Source organism: Rhea americana, unplaced genomic scaffold, assembly GCF_003343005.1.
Source record: "Rhea americana isolate MKP2758 unplaced genomic scaffold, rheAme1 scaffold_488, whole genome shotgun sequence".
In the NCBI taxonomy this organism is placed as follows: Eukaryota; Metazoa; Chordata; class Aves; order Rheiformes; family Rheidae; genus Rhea; species Rhea americana.
The window spans coordinates 104,129-119,194 of record NW_028186632.1 but is presented as its reverse complement, the minus strand read 5'-3'; the positions used below and the strand labels follow the sequence as shown (position 1 = coordinate 119,194).

The 15,066-nt window shown below is 48.6% G+C and overlaps 1 protein-coding gene across 1 annotated transcript in view; it reads left to right on the top strand.

The window, feature by feature from the left end:
• Positions 1–14,079, top strand: part of AKAP8L (A-kinase anchoring protein 8 like) — a 14,423-nt gene extending 344 nt beyond the window's left edge. Inside the window, exons 2-13 of the mRNA XM_085317054.1 lie at positions 2,106–2,138; positions 3,378–3,618; positions 6,092–6,560; positions 7,032–7,155; positions 7,327–7,382; positions 7,923–7,959; positions 9,432–9,540; positions 9,966–10,107; positions 10,593–10,698; positions 11,221–11,351; positions 12,304–12,399; positions 13,031–14,079. Of these exons, the coding sequence (XP_085173180.1) occupies positions 2,106–2,138; positions 3,378–3,618; positions 6,092–6,560; positions 7,032–7,155; positions 7,327–7,382; positions 7,923–7,959; positions 9,432–9,540; positions 9,966–10,107; positions 10,593–10,698; positions 11,221–11,351; positions 12,304–12,399; positions 13,031–13,447 (1,961 nt within the window). The 3' untranslated portion in view covers positions 13,448–14,079. The remainder of the gene's footprint in view (positions 1–2,105; positions 2,139–3,377; positions 3,619–6,091; positions 6,561–7,031; positions 7,156–7,326; positions 7,383–7,922; positions 7,960–9,431; positions 9,541–9,965; positions 10,108–10,592; positions 10,699–11,220; positions 11,352–12,303; positions 12,400–13,030) is intronic.
• The last annotated feature ends 987 nt before the right edge of the window (positions 14,080–15,066 follow it).

Here is a 15,066-nt window from a genome sequence, read left to right as displayed (position 1 = left end):
CCGAGGCGGTGCCGCGGGCCTGGGCGCCCCGGCCGGGGGGAGAGGCCGGGTCCGGCCCGGCCCTTCCGCCGCTCCGCTGTTCCCGGTGGCTTGGTCAGCCGGCGCGGCGGGTACCTGCCCGCCCTGACCCGAACTGACGCGGTGATCGCTCCGTGCACGGCGTGCGGAGGCGTCAAGCGGGCTCGGCACGGAGCCCTCCCGCCGCCACGGGGCCCGGTTTGGCGGCGCAGCCGCCCTGAAGCCTCCCGGGCCTCAGCACTGACCTTTCTGCCTTTCCGAGCCGCGAGCCCTTCCCAAGCGTTGGCCCAGCTCCCTCTTAAATAAAATAAAATAAAAAGTAAACCACTAAAACCCACCCGCGTTGGCCCAGGCGCTGCCTGGAAACCGGGCGCGACGCGGGACGCTGCGACCTTTGGCAGCCCCGGACGTCACCGGTGGAACCGGGAGCTCGCCGGAGCCGAGCACCGACTTGGCCGCCCTGCGGAGAAGCGTTGGAGCCAGGAACCGGCGCCGAGAGCGACGCTCCCTCGCTCGTCCCAAAACGTGGCATCGCCATCATCTGGTTTCATTAGCTGTGCTCTAGTTTATTTATTTTTATCCAGCTGCATCTGATTGAGAGGAGTTTCTCGCAAGGAAGCGAGTTATGCCTGTAACCCTCCTTTCTAATTTAATTCAAGTTAGCGGTGGGTTTGCTGCTTCTCTTCTTATTTTGTTCCTGGTTCTTTTTTTTTGCATCTGTGCTCACCTGTGGAGCAATAAGCAGCAGCGTGTGTGGGCACTTTCTGCTATGTTCCCTATAAACTATTTTTCCTCTGAGTTGATTTTACTGTAGCCCAACACGCCGAGCTGAGAAGGTGAAGAAAAGCAGCTGCCTCCTGACAAGCAGAGTTTCTGTTTTGGGGGGTGGGGTTGGGGGGGAAATAGCTACAAATACCTGCAAAGCGCAGTTGCTTTCCCGAAGGGCGGTAGCACACGTTTGGATTTGCGCGAGCGGAAACGAGGCGCTTGCGTACCCCGGTTTGTAAGGCTGCGCTCGCTTCGATACGAACGTTGCGGCGACAGCATCTAGACTCGAAGCGTTCTCGAGTCACGGAGAACGTCGGATGGGAACGGCTCATCCGCAGCACTGCGCGGTGTGTGGATGCGCCGAGATCTTGTCTTTTTGTCTCGGTCTCTGAATCTTTCAGCTGGCTTCTTGCAAGGACGAAGAGGCAGAGCCCACCAAGAAATTGTTAGCCTCAAAGGGCAGCTGAATGTCAACTCTGAGAGACTCCAGGCTGGCATATGATGGGAACAGCTAAAAACTTTGTTGCTGAGTTCGGGCCCCTCTTCTTAGGTGCTAATCGGAGCGGTTTCCTTCTGAGGGATGTGAGATTTCTCTCGCCTTCCTGGATGTGTTACCTGTGCCGGCAAAGCGCTTGATGCTGGAACCAGTGTTGGTAGCAGATGCTGTTGATGCTGAAAGAGGAGGGCACGTGCCTTAGGAGCACCCCGAAAGGCATCTAGCGGTTTTTGAACCGTTTCAAAAGCTGTTGCTGGAAGTTGCAGGAGCCAGTTGCRCTTTGGAAGCGATGGTGAACGCGTGTTTGGTCACAGGTGGGGGAATTAGAGGAATTTGCGTGACAAAAAGTGCCCGGTGAGGGTACAGGAAGTGGAAGCCACGTGTTAGTTGAAGGCTGGATTGTGGCACGTYGGGTCTCCGGTGATTCCCTCTTTTCTGGCCAAGGTCAAGCTGCGCGGTTGTCTCGAGCTCAGCTCCCTGGCGAAACGGTTGCTCTTCCCGCTGCTGTTTCCTGCAGGCGCGGAAATCGTTCTCCCTCCAGATGGCTCTTTGTGGCCATCGATGCCAGGAACTTCTGGAAATAAAATGCTGGGGCGTTTTTTGCACGAGCTGGGCAAGGATGTCGCTTTTCTAGCAGCACGTCCTGCTTGTCATTGCGGGGGCGACGTTACGGCCTGGTCTGTTCGCCTGTTTGGTGTGRCCCTCTAGGACTGCAGAGGGTGTTGCTGACTTCGGGTGCTGGGGACCGGAGGACCCTCTTCGGCCRCAAACGTTGGGACTGCACTAAACTCAGCTCTGATTCCTTTTTTTGGTCTCTTTCTAGGTTACGGAGACTGGAACTCTGGGACGAACCGAGGCAAGTACATTTAAAAACTTGAGTAATTTTCTGTCAAATTGATTTATTAGCTTCCACTTCACAGCTCAGATGGGTTTTCTGAGCCCGAGGGAGATGTGCTGAGGTCAGTGTTGAACCATCCGTGTCTCTGATGCAGCGTGGAGACTGCAAAGCCTTCAACTGTTCTGCCTGTGCAACTACTTGCTTTTACTTAATCTTTTTTTGTTGTTGGAGCAAACAGACCAGCTTCCTTTAGTGCTGTAAGTGACACTTGTCACGCAGAAAACCTGTTCTAGCGGGTGCACGGCATATTTGTTGGGGGATTTTTTCCCCTTCAGAAAACCTCTGCTACTTGGAAAACCAGAGTGAACTTAGTAGCAGTTTGTTCCATACAACCCAGGAGCAGAGCGACATCAGAAGTGGGTCTGAATAAAGAATAATCTGTGCCCGTACCTCTCCACACACACAAGCAGCCCTGTAAAGTGGGAGGAAAAGAAAAGTCTCAATTTTAAGCCTTAGCAGCTTCTGGTTTTCATCCCCCCCTGCTCCCCCCTCCCCATTTATAACACTTTTTTGACTTCTTTAGCAAGAACAGAAACCTCTCTGCTGSTTTTCCTTTTAAAACGTTTGAGAAACGCTAGCCCAAACATCTTGTTTTGTTCRTTGCTCGCCGGCACGCTCCCTTCTGCTGAAAGGTTTGCAGCCTGCCGGGTCGAGGTAGAGGAAGGTGGGTGAGGAGGAGGAGAGTTTCTCTGAAGAAACAAGGCCTGGTGAGTTGCGAGCAGCCGTAACATTGAAGCTTTTGCACTGTCCTGCCCGTGTGCTTGGTATCTCTCAGCCTCTTGAAATTCAAAAAACGACTTAAAAATTTCCAGAGCTGTTTAATTTTTGTGGCAGGGTGGGAGAGGACCACTTAGCTGATGAGTCTGCTGCGACTGGAACAAATCCTAATTTTCTTGCAGTAAGAAGGGCGGTGGAGAGCCTGTCCGAGGGTTTGTTTGCACGCAGGTATGCTTTGGTAGAGAGAAAGCTATAGGGCGTTGCTGTGTTTGATGGGATTTATACAAGTGAATTGTTCTATTAAACCTCTGCGRTCTCCACAGTTAAAAATTATAGGTGACTCAAATAGAAGCTCGTGCTTGTTTTAATTCCCCCTGCTGTGACGACCACTCGGGGCAGGGAGGTTTTTGCCTCTAAATTCAGATTCAACCRTTCACTAAGCTGTATAATAGGAAATAAGAATGTTTCTTTTCATTCCAGGCTATGATGGATACAATTACGGCTATGGATACGGTCAGGATAACTCGGGCAGTTATGGATACGGCATGGCAACTTCCAACTCCTGGGAAATGGCGAACTCGGACGTTGACATGAACCCCGATGCCTCCGGCGGTGGCAATGCCGACGCTGTTATAGGGAAAATGAACCAGCGCTTAGACATGGTGTCTCACCTAGATACGGACTCGATGCAAGGAGGACACTACAGCTCTGGTGGAGACAGGTGAGTGCAGAGCGTGAGGAGATATGAGGAGGCTCAGTAACGGCTGCGCTGGTGTCCTGCTCTCCCCCTCGCTGGAGTCATTGCCACTCGTTTTTGTTTGTTTGGTGTTTTTTTTTTTTCCTTGACTGGCCTCATCTTTTTGCCTTTTTCCGTATTCCGACTTGGATGAATGTCCAGAATTGGCTCAGCTGCCGTCTTTTCCTCTGCTTTAATTGCATAGTATGCATTTACACTGTGTATTGAGTGATGTCTTGCAAAAAAACCCAACTGTAGTAGTTACTGAATAGCGTTTCCATCTGTGGTTGAAATTATTTGGCTGCCTTCAGTAAAATAGCAGTAATAAAAAAAATGTTTTAGCTTGTTCTCAGGAGCATTAAGGAAAACAAGAGACTACTTCATATTGAATCTGAGTTAAAAATGATTAATTTAGATTTAGAGACTGACTTTTAGCACTTAAGTGCCTTTTTTTTTTTGTAACCAGTGTCATAGTAAATGTCTGAATCTACAATGCAGTTTACACCTTGCTGATTTTTATTAATTATTTCAGTACTAATAAACAATCGTAAAGGCTTCCTAYATATTAACTGTCGCTGTGAGTCTCTAACCAGGATTTGGTATTTCTACASGGTAGCTATTTATTCCATTAAAAAAAAAGTAAAAATTATATATAAATAAATTTATATATATATATATATATACACACATATATATGTGTGTTTGTGTATAAACATATATATATAAAAATAAACAAAATACCACAGTGTGTTGTCCAAGGTAAAGTTCAAGGATAAATATTAGTCCGGTACAACGTACTGACATGACTGTCCTCCTCCGTTCCTGCAGAGCAGCAACTCAGCAAAACTACTACTGTATTAAACGGATTGTTTTGGCACATTGCTCACTTTTTAACAGCACTCGGAGCACGGTATTTCTAGTAAGGGACTGTTAAATTCTTCCCTGGCTTCCTGTCTCTTCGAACCCAGTTTGGGGCTTCTCAGCTTTGCCGCTTTAGCTCGTGCGTGCCGCGCGGTTGGCGCGGAGCTGGCAGGCGGCCGCTCGCAGACGTGATGCTGGCTGCTACGTGTGTTTCTACTGATCCGGCATCGCCATGCCAGATGGTAGAGGAGTAGCAGCCTTCCCCCTATTAAAAGGCAAGGAGACCAAAAATTCCCACTCTGCGCAGGAAATAATTAAAACCGTTGCAAGAGAAAATACATAATTTGGAGAACTCTAGTAGAATAAGAAGAGGCTACTCAACGTTTCAGCTGTTCGGGCTTACTTGTTACTGGACGTGATCTCTTTGCCTTTGGCAGCTGACTTGATTTTACAGCCTGAACGATTCTTCTTGTATCAATTTGGGGTGGCTTTCTTCTGACCTTGGATTTGGGGTGCTGTTTTCTCCCCAGCTGGCTTCCTTGCCGTTTGCTTGCTCTCGAGGCTTCACCCTAAAGCCTGACGGCGTGAAGTTGCGCTTCGAGGTGGCGTGTCGCTTCGGCGGCGCRTTCTCGCGCGAGGTGAAGCTTGGTGCCGTGGTGGGTGTGGGGTTTCTTCCTAACTCGACTCGTCAGTCGAAGCAGAGCGCYGCGGCGAAGCGCGCAAATCTTCCCTTTTAAGCTCCAGGGCAAAGTACGTGCCACGGTTGCTTGCTGAGGAATGTAAGGCTAAAAATCCTCTGCAGCTTTCTTCCCTGGGAAAAAGAATTAAGAAAACCCCTTGATTTAAAAACTGTCCCGACCATTTATTTATGCTGGCTTTTTTACTCAGAGTTTCTTAGAGGGTACTTGTGTCCGCAGGAGCGGGGAAGGACAGGGTCTATAACTGTAAATCTGTGATTAYGCCAAGATAGTCCCTAATTAGTTGAGGGCCAAACTGTCCTGTTTTTGGAAGTATTTCTGGACAGAGTTGGGCAGGATTGGGGACTCACTGCGTGGCCAACTAAGTCTTCCTTTCACTTTAGCTTCTCCCAGTGCATTTGAAGCAGATGCCTGGGAAAGAGAGGCAAATGCTTTCAAACAGTGTGTGTCTCTGCACAGCTGATAATCCCAGACCTCAGCTGATGAAGGAGCCTTTGCTCAGCTCGGCAGCTCCATGTTATATTGAAACAAACAAAAAAAAAAAAAACATGTCTCGGGAATTCTCAAACAAATGTGTGGTTTGAGGGGCTCCCTGGCAGCAGGTTTTCCCCTGTCTGAAGATCTCTGGTCCTTTTGCGATGTATGGAGGTGGAACTGAATCCTTGTAGCTCTGTCACTGCTAAGGCCCCCTTCGCTTGCCTGTGCCCCATCCCAACCCCTGTCCCACTYGATGGGGGAAAAACTCCCATGTTGAGTGCAACATCTAGTGATATTTTATAAAGAAACAGTTCTGTTTCGGAGGGTTTTGTTAGCTTAACCTCTGCTGCCRTTTCTCAGCAGGCTCTGACATGGTGCTTGATATGCTACTGACTGGATCGCTTGCTCTGTCACTCTTGCAGGTACGATTCATACGAGTCCTACGACTCAAGATCTTCACTGAACGACCGTGATCTGTACAGATCCGGCTACGACTATGGCGAGGCCGAGCTTGACAACGACAACTCCTACGAAGGTCACTACGACAACTTCTACGGGAACCGCAGGGACCAGTACCAGAACAGAGCGCGGGACAACTTTGGCCAGCGGGGTCAGAACTGGGCCAGAGACGGGCGCAATAACAGACCCATGGTGTCTTCGTATTCCGGGCGCATGGGAGGACAGTGGAATGAGCCACCGCAGTCGATGGGTGCGCGGGGCTTTGGCCCCCATGGTTCCTCTAGGCTCCCGTCCCTCTTCTCCCACAACATTATCCCCGAACTCAACATGTTCCAGGGAATGCGAGGTTTCTCTGGGAACATGCGCTTTGGAGGAGGCATGATGAAACAACGAATGAGGAGAAACTGGAAAATATGGGACTCGGACTTTAAAGTAAGTGCTTGGGCAGTACCCTCGCACCTGTTTAGCTTGAATAGAGACTAAGTGTTTCCCAACAGACCCACGTGTCCTGCTGCAAAGGGCTGCAGAGTACACGCTGGGAAGTGGCAATATCTAGTTCTGTTTGTTATTGGCTTGGTGTTGTATGTTTTCTCCGAAGTAGACTGAGGAGGTCACGCTCGGCTGCAGAGCGTATTCATATGTGGGATGTTTTAATCAAAAAACAAACAAAAACATAGGTTTTTAAAGGTAGGAAAATATTGCAGTCTTTTGTGGTCCAGCGTGGTATATTATAGGACAGATGTGGTGGTAGACTGCCCTTGTGTGACCAGCTTTGCCTATCAGTAGCATATCTGTACGTGTGGGGAGCTTAACTGAACAGAAATCAGTCAAATGAGTTGCTGCTGGTTGAGAGGGGGAATATCTGCTGCTATTGTAAGGATTAACCCCTCTCTTCCCTCGCAGCTGCAGAAAAAGAAAATCAAAAAGGACCCTACCGCTAAGAAGCGAAAGCAAACAAACAGTTCGGATGAACCTGACAGCAAGGCGGCAAAAACCGATGGCTCTGATAACTCGGATTCTGATAACGGTAAGCGCAGGGCTGCTTCACGACTGTCTCCCTGGTGATATAAAACTGCCGGTCTTTATTTCTGGCAGAGTCGCCTCGCTTTGTTGCGAGTGTAACGTGGTGATAAATCTGCTAACGTTGATCTTGGCTGGATTACCGCCCTATTTATGCTGACTGTGCTGTTCATTTCAGAGGAGGGAACCGAAGGAGAATCGGGAGAAAAAGAGGAGAAAGAGGGCTCCAGAGGTGTAAGTGACTCCTGAAAACTTGCCCTTTCTCGTGATTAAATTGTAGTTCTGCTTGGAGGTGGAGCAGTACTGGAGCTAGTAAAGTGGCAGAGCCTTGGTGGGGGAGCGGATGGCAGCAAAACACTCCCGTTGAGGGAAGCGTGGACATTACGGGGACTTTCTGACTGCACCCATCAGGCGCAATACTTGGGTGTCACTGCAAGACACCCAAAAATACTGTAAGACACCCATGTCCAAAGAGCTCTTAAGTGGCAAAGAAAAACAAATCAAAATGGCTGCGTCGGAAAGACGTAACGAGGCGAAGTGAAGCGTGGGATTATGTTGCCTCGCTCTGTGGCGACTGGAGAGGTTGGTCCTGATGGAGATGTTGGCACTGGAGATGGCTCCTACCACTGCTCTTCCGTGCAGCGGTATGAGCATCTGGGGAGGGRTTGAGAAGCAGCGTGCCGGTGAAGGTGTCCAACTAGCCTACAGGCGTTCCTTTTCTATAGGCTAGTGTGTGACTCTGGATGGTCTTAACTTACCAACGTTGCATTTTAGGAGGGGGAAGATGAAGAAGGAAAAGATTCTGAGAAAGGTGAGTTGGTGTGCTTGCATGTGACAGCTCACAGAACAGAGAGCAGAGGGCTTGTTCGTGCTCTGAAGCTCTGCACAGAGCATAACCCACCTCCAGTGCGGGACTCTGACGCGGCCAGAAGAGATCGAGCGGTTAAATCTGATGGGTTTATTCAGGCTCCGTCAGTCCTTAGAGAAGCCTTGTGGCTTCACTGTCCTCTTCTGGTTTCGTCGTGCCTCGGAGAGCTGAGCTAAACCTCCGCACCTTCACGTCGAAGGGCACTTCGCTTCTGGCGCRTGCCCTGAAGTCCCCTGGGGATGCCGGTCTGGTGCTGTGCTAGGTATCAGAGGTGGGGTGCTACACGCAAGCGTGGGCAGGACTGGGCCAGGCTCTCGGCTAGTGCTGGCAAGTATTTGCGAGGCTCAGGTGTGAGTCACATTGCCGTAGCCAGTGGAGAAACACGGGGCCCCTCTGGGGCATGACCAACCTGCTCCTCAGGATGAGACCTCTCAGATCCCCCCCTGACTGCAGCGGGGGACTAGCTCAGCTGTAATGTCTGCGTTCAGTTAGGTGAATCCCGTCCTTTATGTCTGCTCAGGGATAAGGAAATGCTGTAAAAGTCCTGCTAGGGAGGAGCTGGATCCCTTGGTCAAGGTAGGTTGGCCCTTTGGTGAAGCTACTAGCCTGGGGCTTAAGGGAACCAGATTCAATTGCCTGCTGTGCCACAGACTTGATTTTTTTGGGGGGGGGGGGTAAGTTGGTTCAGCCGGTGGAAATAGGATGCGCTTCCCTGCTTCCTGGGCACTTCTGGCTTTTACAGTGCTTGGTCGAGGCTAGTAGTGGAAGCGCTGTGATAACCAGGAAGAAGAGGGTCCTTAGAGAAGGGCTGCAAAGAAACCTGCCCATGCGATGTGTCGGTGCTGCCCGTCACGCTGATAGGAAATGTGAATTTGAGATTGCGCACGTGCCGGGGCAGGCAGGCAAAGAAGCTGCTTCTCTGCCTTTTGAAAATAATGACTGTGTAAAATCGTTCCCCTTATGCAAGCTTTCTTAATTGCCAGTTTTTATTTTGAGGCCAAACAGATCAGAGTGGGTACATCTTAAAATCAAACCTGTGACGAATTAACTTTAAAACCTTKTAAAACCAGAACTGGTAAACAGAACTTAAAATAAGTCTGTGAAACCTCATTTAATGTATTTTCTCCCGTAATCCCAYCATCTTTCCTCCCTAGTTGTCCCARTGCAGCTTTTTCTGGAAAGCTAAGCCAGCGAAGGATGGCACCGCTGTAGAAATTAGAGGTGAATCTTTAATTAGCCAGTGGGAGGCACTGCAAGGGAGAGCAGCTTCTTCTAACATTGCTTCTTGAATCCGAGGTATTTCTAGATTGTGCGGGCTGGTCAGGCTGACTACTAAACTTGTTTAGGGAAATTCTCTTTAATCAGGTGGTGGCCTCAAGTAGTGCCCTGAAATACAACCTGCTTTAAACACTTAGGTGCTTTAACAATTCAAGAAGAGATCAGTCAAATCAAACGCAAATTGCAGGCGGGCAAGAAAACTCAAGAGCGGCAAAAGAAGAGGCATCGGGATCGCATGGTAGAAAGGTAATGTCTCCGTTTTTTTAGCGAGGATGCGCGCTCCCTTCTCTGGGAGGACTATAGTAGCCACAGCCAGGGCCCCTCTTTTTCRTCCTGCTTGTCCCGCTGCTTTGTCTGTTCCTTGGATGAGTTGCTGTGCTTTCCTGCCAATCTTGACTGTAACATTTGATGTGCTGTCACTGATAATAGTCTTGGAGATCTGTCTGCACCTGTCCAAACTTAAAAGAGCAGGTAGATAAAGATGGGAGAGTCTCTGGAAAGTATTCCACGACTGCTTAAAGGTTCGGAGATCTATGATAGTGGTTTATCTGTGATCCCTTAGCTACAGACCGAAGGAGTAGATCTAGTAAGAAAGTGGTACCCTGTAGAGCAGGGAGCTGGAGCGGATTGGTTTGAAAATCACATCTGTTCACATCCAGCTGTCTCCACAGGATCCAGTTTGTTTGTTCGTTATGCAAATACCGGACCTTCTACGATGATGAGATGAACAGTCACCTGGAGAGCAAATTCCATAAGGAACACTTCAAGTTTGTTGGGACCAAACTGCCTCAACAAACAGCTGACTTCCTCCAGGTGAGCATCTTGGTTAAGGTTCTGTCTTCTAGATTGTTGCCAGGCAGTCTTATTTCATGTCACTTATTTAAGGGCTCTTTTTTTTTCTTCTTCTTTTCTTCTTCCTCTTGCTTTAATTTATCCATTTATTTATGGTGATGCTGCAAAGCCGCCAAACTGCCCCTCTAAATAACTGGGTGGGAAACTACTAGAAAAGGTGGAGGAAAGCTGGGTGCTGAAGTATCAGAGCTGCCCTCTTCCTTTCAAGGTCGCTTAACCTCTCTGGTCTTACTGGTCATGATGGCAGGAAATAGAGATTACCTGCCTACCCATAGACTTTGTGCCTGGAACGGGTGACTTAAGCGCTCAAAGGAGTGGTAGAGTTACCCACAGTAAAACGCAYGTGGGGCTTTGCAGGACTTTGAGGTGCATCTTTCTAGTGTGCTCATATTGAGAGTGGGGGAGGAAACAAGAAAAAAGTTCACAACAAATCTTCTGCCGTGCAGGAATACGTCGCTAACAAAACWAGGAAAACTGAAGAGCGTCGTAAAGCAATCGAAGACATTAATGCAGTCATTCAACAGATCTATAGGGACCAAGATCTTACGCAAGGTAAGAGCTGCTACCCAGGTACTGGTATGACCGTTCTTTCGTAACGTGTCATGGCTGCTCAAAAAAGTTCCGCTCTGTGAATGGTATAAATGGAAAGAGGTGAATCTGCAGGTACCTGCTGGTGCATAGCTGAACAGGAAAACCTAGCGTATATTCAAGTGCACTGTCAGCCRCTTTAGGTTATTACCCAGCTTTGTCGAAGCTAGCTAGATGATCAGCTGGCTGAAGAGATTTTTATTTACTTATTTTTTTGGATACCCACAGTGCTGATGCAGCTGCAGCTTGCGTTGCTCATCTTTGCAGTGTGCAGCCAGGCTTATATCTGGGCCGCCAGCATTTTGTTAATCTGTCTATACTGCGCGTTTCCGTTGGCGCCTTTCCTGCGCCCTGTGCAAAGTGTTTTGATGCAGGTGGAAGAGTCGAAGATGAGCTTGTTGTAATGCAGGCTGCACTAAACTCCGCAACATAGYGTAGTTCCGTGAATTACGTTCCAGTTAATGCCACTTTTATCTTCCTTTTCAGATGTTGGCATGGAGCATTTTATTAAGAAGGTTGAGGCTGCTCACTGTGCTGCTTGTGACCTCTTCATCCCGATGCAGTACGGCATCATCCAGAAACACCTGAAGTCCCTTGACCATAACCACAACCGCAGGGTGAGTACGCAGCCTGGCAGCACTGTGCCTGGCTCAGCGAAGAGGCACAACCTTCTCCCTGTGATGGGAATCCTGCTGCRGTTTTGTAGGATTCAGCTGCGATAGCAGGAGCAGGAATTTGGAGGTTCGTAGCCCATACGGTTTATGGGACAGTGAGACCTGAAATCGGGAAGAATTTTCTTATCTTCAGGGCTTTAGAATTATGCTCCGCTGAGAGATTGCAGTCAACTTTGACTGCTCTCGTGTCCCAAGGCTGCAGAAGCTCGACAGCAGGGGGTCAGCAGGATAGAGCAACTTCAGCAAAGCCTCTGCCGCTCGTCTCAATCTGAAAATGAGATCTCGTGTCTCTTATGCTGTTCCTTGCAAAAGCTCTCTCCTAATGCTCTGGCTTTCCCGCTTGGAACAAAATCATCTTCGATGTACAAATATGCTTCACTGTAGTCAAGTGATCCAAGCTGGTGGCTGGCTGTTTTTCAATCACCTAGAGGCAGCAGCTCTTTTTTAGTTATAAAGTGTGCATTTTGGCATTTAGATCTTTTTGATGCGTTGCTGCGGCAATGTTGAACAGACTGTGTTACCATCAGTGTTAGAGTTCAGCTGTCCCGTACGGGTCAGCGCAATCGGAGCATACAGACTGCCTTTAAATTCCATTGCCCGGAGACTGAAAAATGAAATAGCCTGTGTGGAACTGAGTAAACCAAACCGTGTGCCCCTTCCGGGCTGTTGTTCACCTTTCCAAAGCTTTGTGTCCAGCACAGAATCCAGGACCAGGCAGAAGACTGCAGATTTCTTAAATGGGGCAACATGCCACTCGCTCGAGTGCCTAAGCGTGTTCTGTGCAGGTGCCACTGTGGCCTGCCTTCAGCTGTTGAGATGTATGGCTCTGATTACTGGACGGTTATGTTAATTCAGGACAAAAATCTAAGTATTCTTCTTTCATGCTCCCGTATAGGCCATGATGGAGCAGTCCAAGAAGTCGTCTCTAGTAGTTGCAAGAAGTATTCTCAACAACAAACTAATCAGTAAGAAACTGGAACGCTACCTGAAGGTAGGTGTTTGCAGAGCAGCTTGGTGTTGGGTCAAGTGGGTTGCAGCACTAGTTGCTCTTAACTTCGGAGGTTGTTAGCTGAACCTCAAGGTAATTTACAACGTTTCAATAACACGTTGGATTCCTGGCTGCTGTCGAGTTTTTCATCATCAAGTCTCTACAGTGCCAGGTGACTTYATCCGTCATCTCCTGTCCCACATGTTACTCTTAATCCCGAGTAGCGAGCGGGATGAACAAAGCCTACAGCTTAAAGGAGGAAGGTTTGGCTAGAGACCCTGGCCCCTGTCTTGCACTGTAGCAGTTGCTGTTAATATTAGCATCTGCTTTGAGCCACTCACTCGACTGCTTTTGGTGCAGGAGGCCACCGTGAGCAGGTTGTTGAATCAATTACCTGGGTAGGAGACTGGCTAAAGCTGTGTTTGACACACGTACAGAGACAGAGCTTGGCCTGTGGTTGCCAGCGTTCAAAAGAAGCAACAAACCCCTGAATTTTGCTACTGCTATAGCCTCTTGAGAGGCTTTGCATGTAGCTGGCACATCCCTAGTGTGAATTCCTCCTCAAGTGCAGAGATGCGAAGCTAGCAGCAGCTAGAGGTAGACTCGGCAAACAAATGTTTGTCTTCTCTTGCAGGGTGAGAATCCTTTCACAGATGACCCAGAAGAAAAAGAGGAGCATGAGGAAGGAGAAGGAGGAGCCAGTGGAAACGCAGAGGAAGGAACGGCTGAAGGGGCCGAGGAAAACAAGGATGAGGAAGAAAATCAAGAGGAAGAAAACCTGGATGATGAGAACAAGGATCGCGAAGAGAACCCAGAAGTGGAAGGAGCTGAAAATGAGGGGGAGCAAGAGGAGACAGGGACAGAGACAGAGGTAGAGGCACAGCCAGAAGCACAAACACCGGTGGACCTGGATGCGGAAGACACAGAGGAGCAGACTTCACAAGCTGCAGAGGAATCTCTCCCTGAGGAAGAAGAGCAGCAACTGGTAGAAGGCGAAGAGGAAGAAAGCCAAGAAGCAGCTGCTGCACAAGAGGATGAGCAGACCGAGTAAACTCTGGGGAAGCTGATGTGTATAAGACCTGACATCTGTTTTCTGTTTTCTTTTTGTTTTGTTTTTTGTTTTTTGTTTTTTTTTAACATAACTGTACCTGTGAATTTCATAGCACACCATGTTTTGGGTTATCATTCTACTAAACTCATGTAGGCAGTGGAAGCCTTTATCTGTAAAGTGATTTTTTGGAAAATAGATTTTTTTTTTTTTTAACACACCAAATTTTCATTTTTAGTAGCTAGGTTTTGTGCGGTCTCTGTTTTTTAGATGGCTTTGTACTAGGAGAATTTCCTTTTGAGCATGTGTACAAACCAGTGCTACATCACAATCTGGCAAATTAAACCTCACCTCTTCCCCATGAAACTTTTATATATTTAACAAAGATGTGGTTTGTCCCCTTAGCCTGTCTGTCTGGAAACATCAGGAGTTTAGTTCCGGGGTTTTAACTTCTGCAGTGTATGCTGTAAGGTTCTGCATAATTTCCGTGTGACTGTAATACTCCTCCCCATGTTTTACTATTTCTTTTAATGCAGAGCAAAAGTAAGTGGTGTCAACATTGTATTGTTTGTAAAATGCTTTCAGTTAAAGGTGAATGTTTTGGTGGGTGGAGATAAAGGACTACCTTGAGATTACCCATGGCTGCGCCTTAATTTCTGAAAATGGAGGTGAGTAGCAATGCCCCGGGAGAGCCTTGTAAAAAGGTGGAAGCTTAGAACCAACGCGGGAACGCTGCCTTTCCACGCTTCGGTTCAGTATCTGGGTTCAGCTCAACTTTCCCTTCGTCAGCACTGCAGATCTTTACRGTGTCGACGAAGCTAATTTACTCTCCTGAGAATTAACAGTTAAAGCTGTGTCATCAGTTGAGCGTCACCTGAAGCACAGACTCGTTCCTGAGACGACGGAGAAATAGAAAGTTTGTTTTTGTGACACTTCAGAGCTTCCTCCGGTGAAAGAGCCGTAAGCTTTCCTGCTGGAGGGGCTCGCAGGGGGGTGATGTCTGCCAGATGAGGACGCCGCACGGTAATACGCACGCTCGAGGCTGAGGCACAGGAGCTTCCTAAACCACCTGTTAACTTCACGCAAATTGTTTGCACGAGAGAAGTTCCCCAGAGTGGTTGAGTGGGTGAGTTTGAAGCTTTGGAGCGAAGACGAAGTGCTGAGACGGCTTCTGTGCTCAAACGGTTTCCTCCAGCGACGATCCCAGGCGGCAGCGACTGCTGGGATGCTTCGGGCACGCTGATGAAGTCTGATAAGGGGGCTGGGAGGAGAGAGAGAGAGAGATGTAGAAGAGACAAAATCCTGTGAAACTTTAGACCGCTGTGCTTGGAGGACTTATCTGCAAACCAAGAGGCCAAACTYGGGTCCTGAACTCTGGACCGGCCAGAGGCAGGTTCCAGAGTGGAGAAAGCCCTTTGCTGCAGATGGCATTTCAAACGTCCGCCTTTTGCGTGGCTTTAATCGGGATCGCCTCGAGGCGAGACGGTACCTGAGCCTGGACGTTGTTAGCGTCACTTCGGGAAGAGTAACTCTGTAGGCTGCAGAAGACAACATAGTGCAAGAACAAAGCCGCTAAGGAGCGGTTTTCCATAAGGAATTTGGGGCTGAAGACAGATGGATGT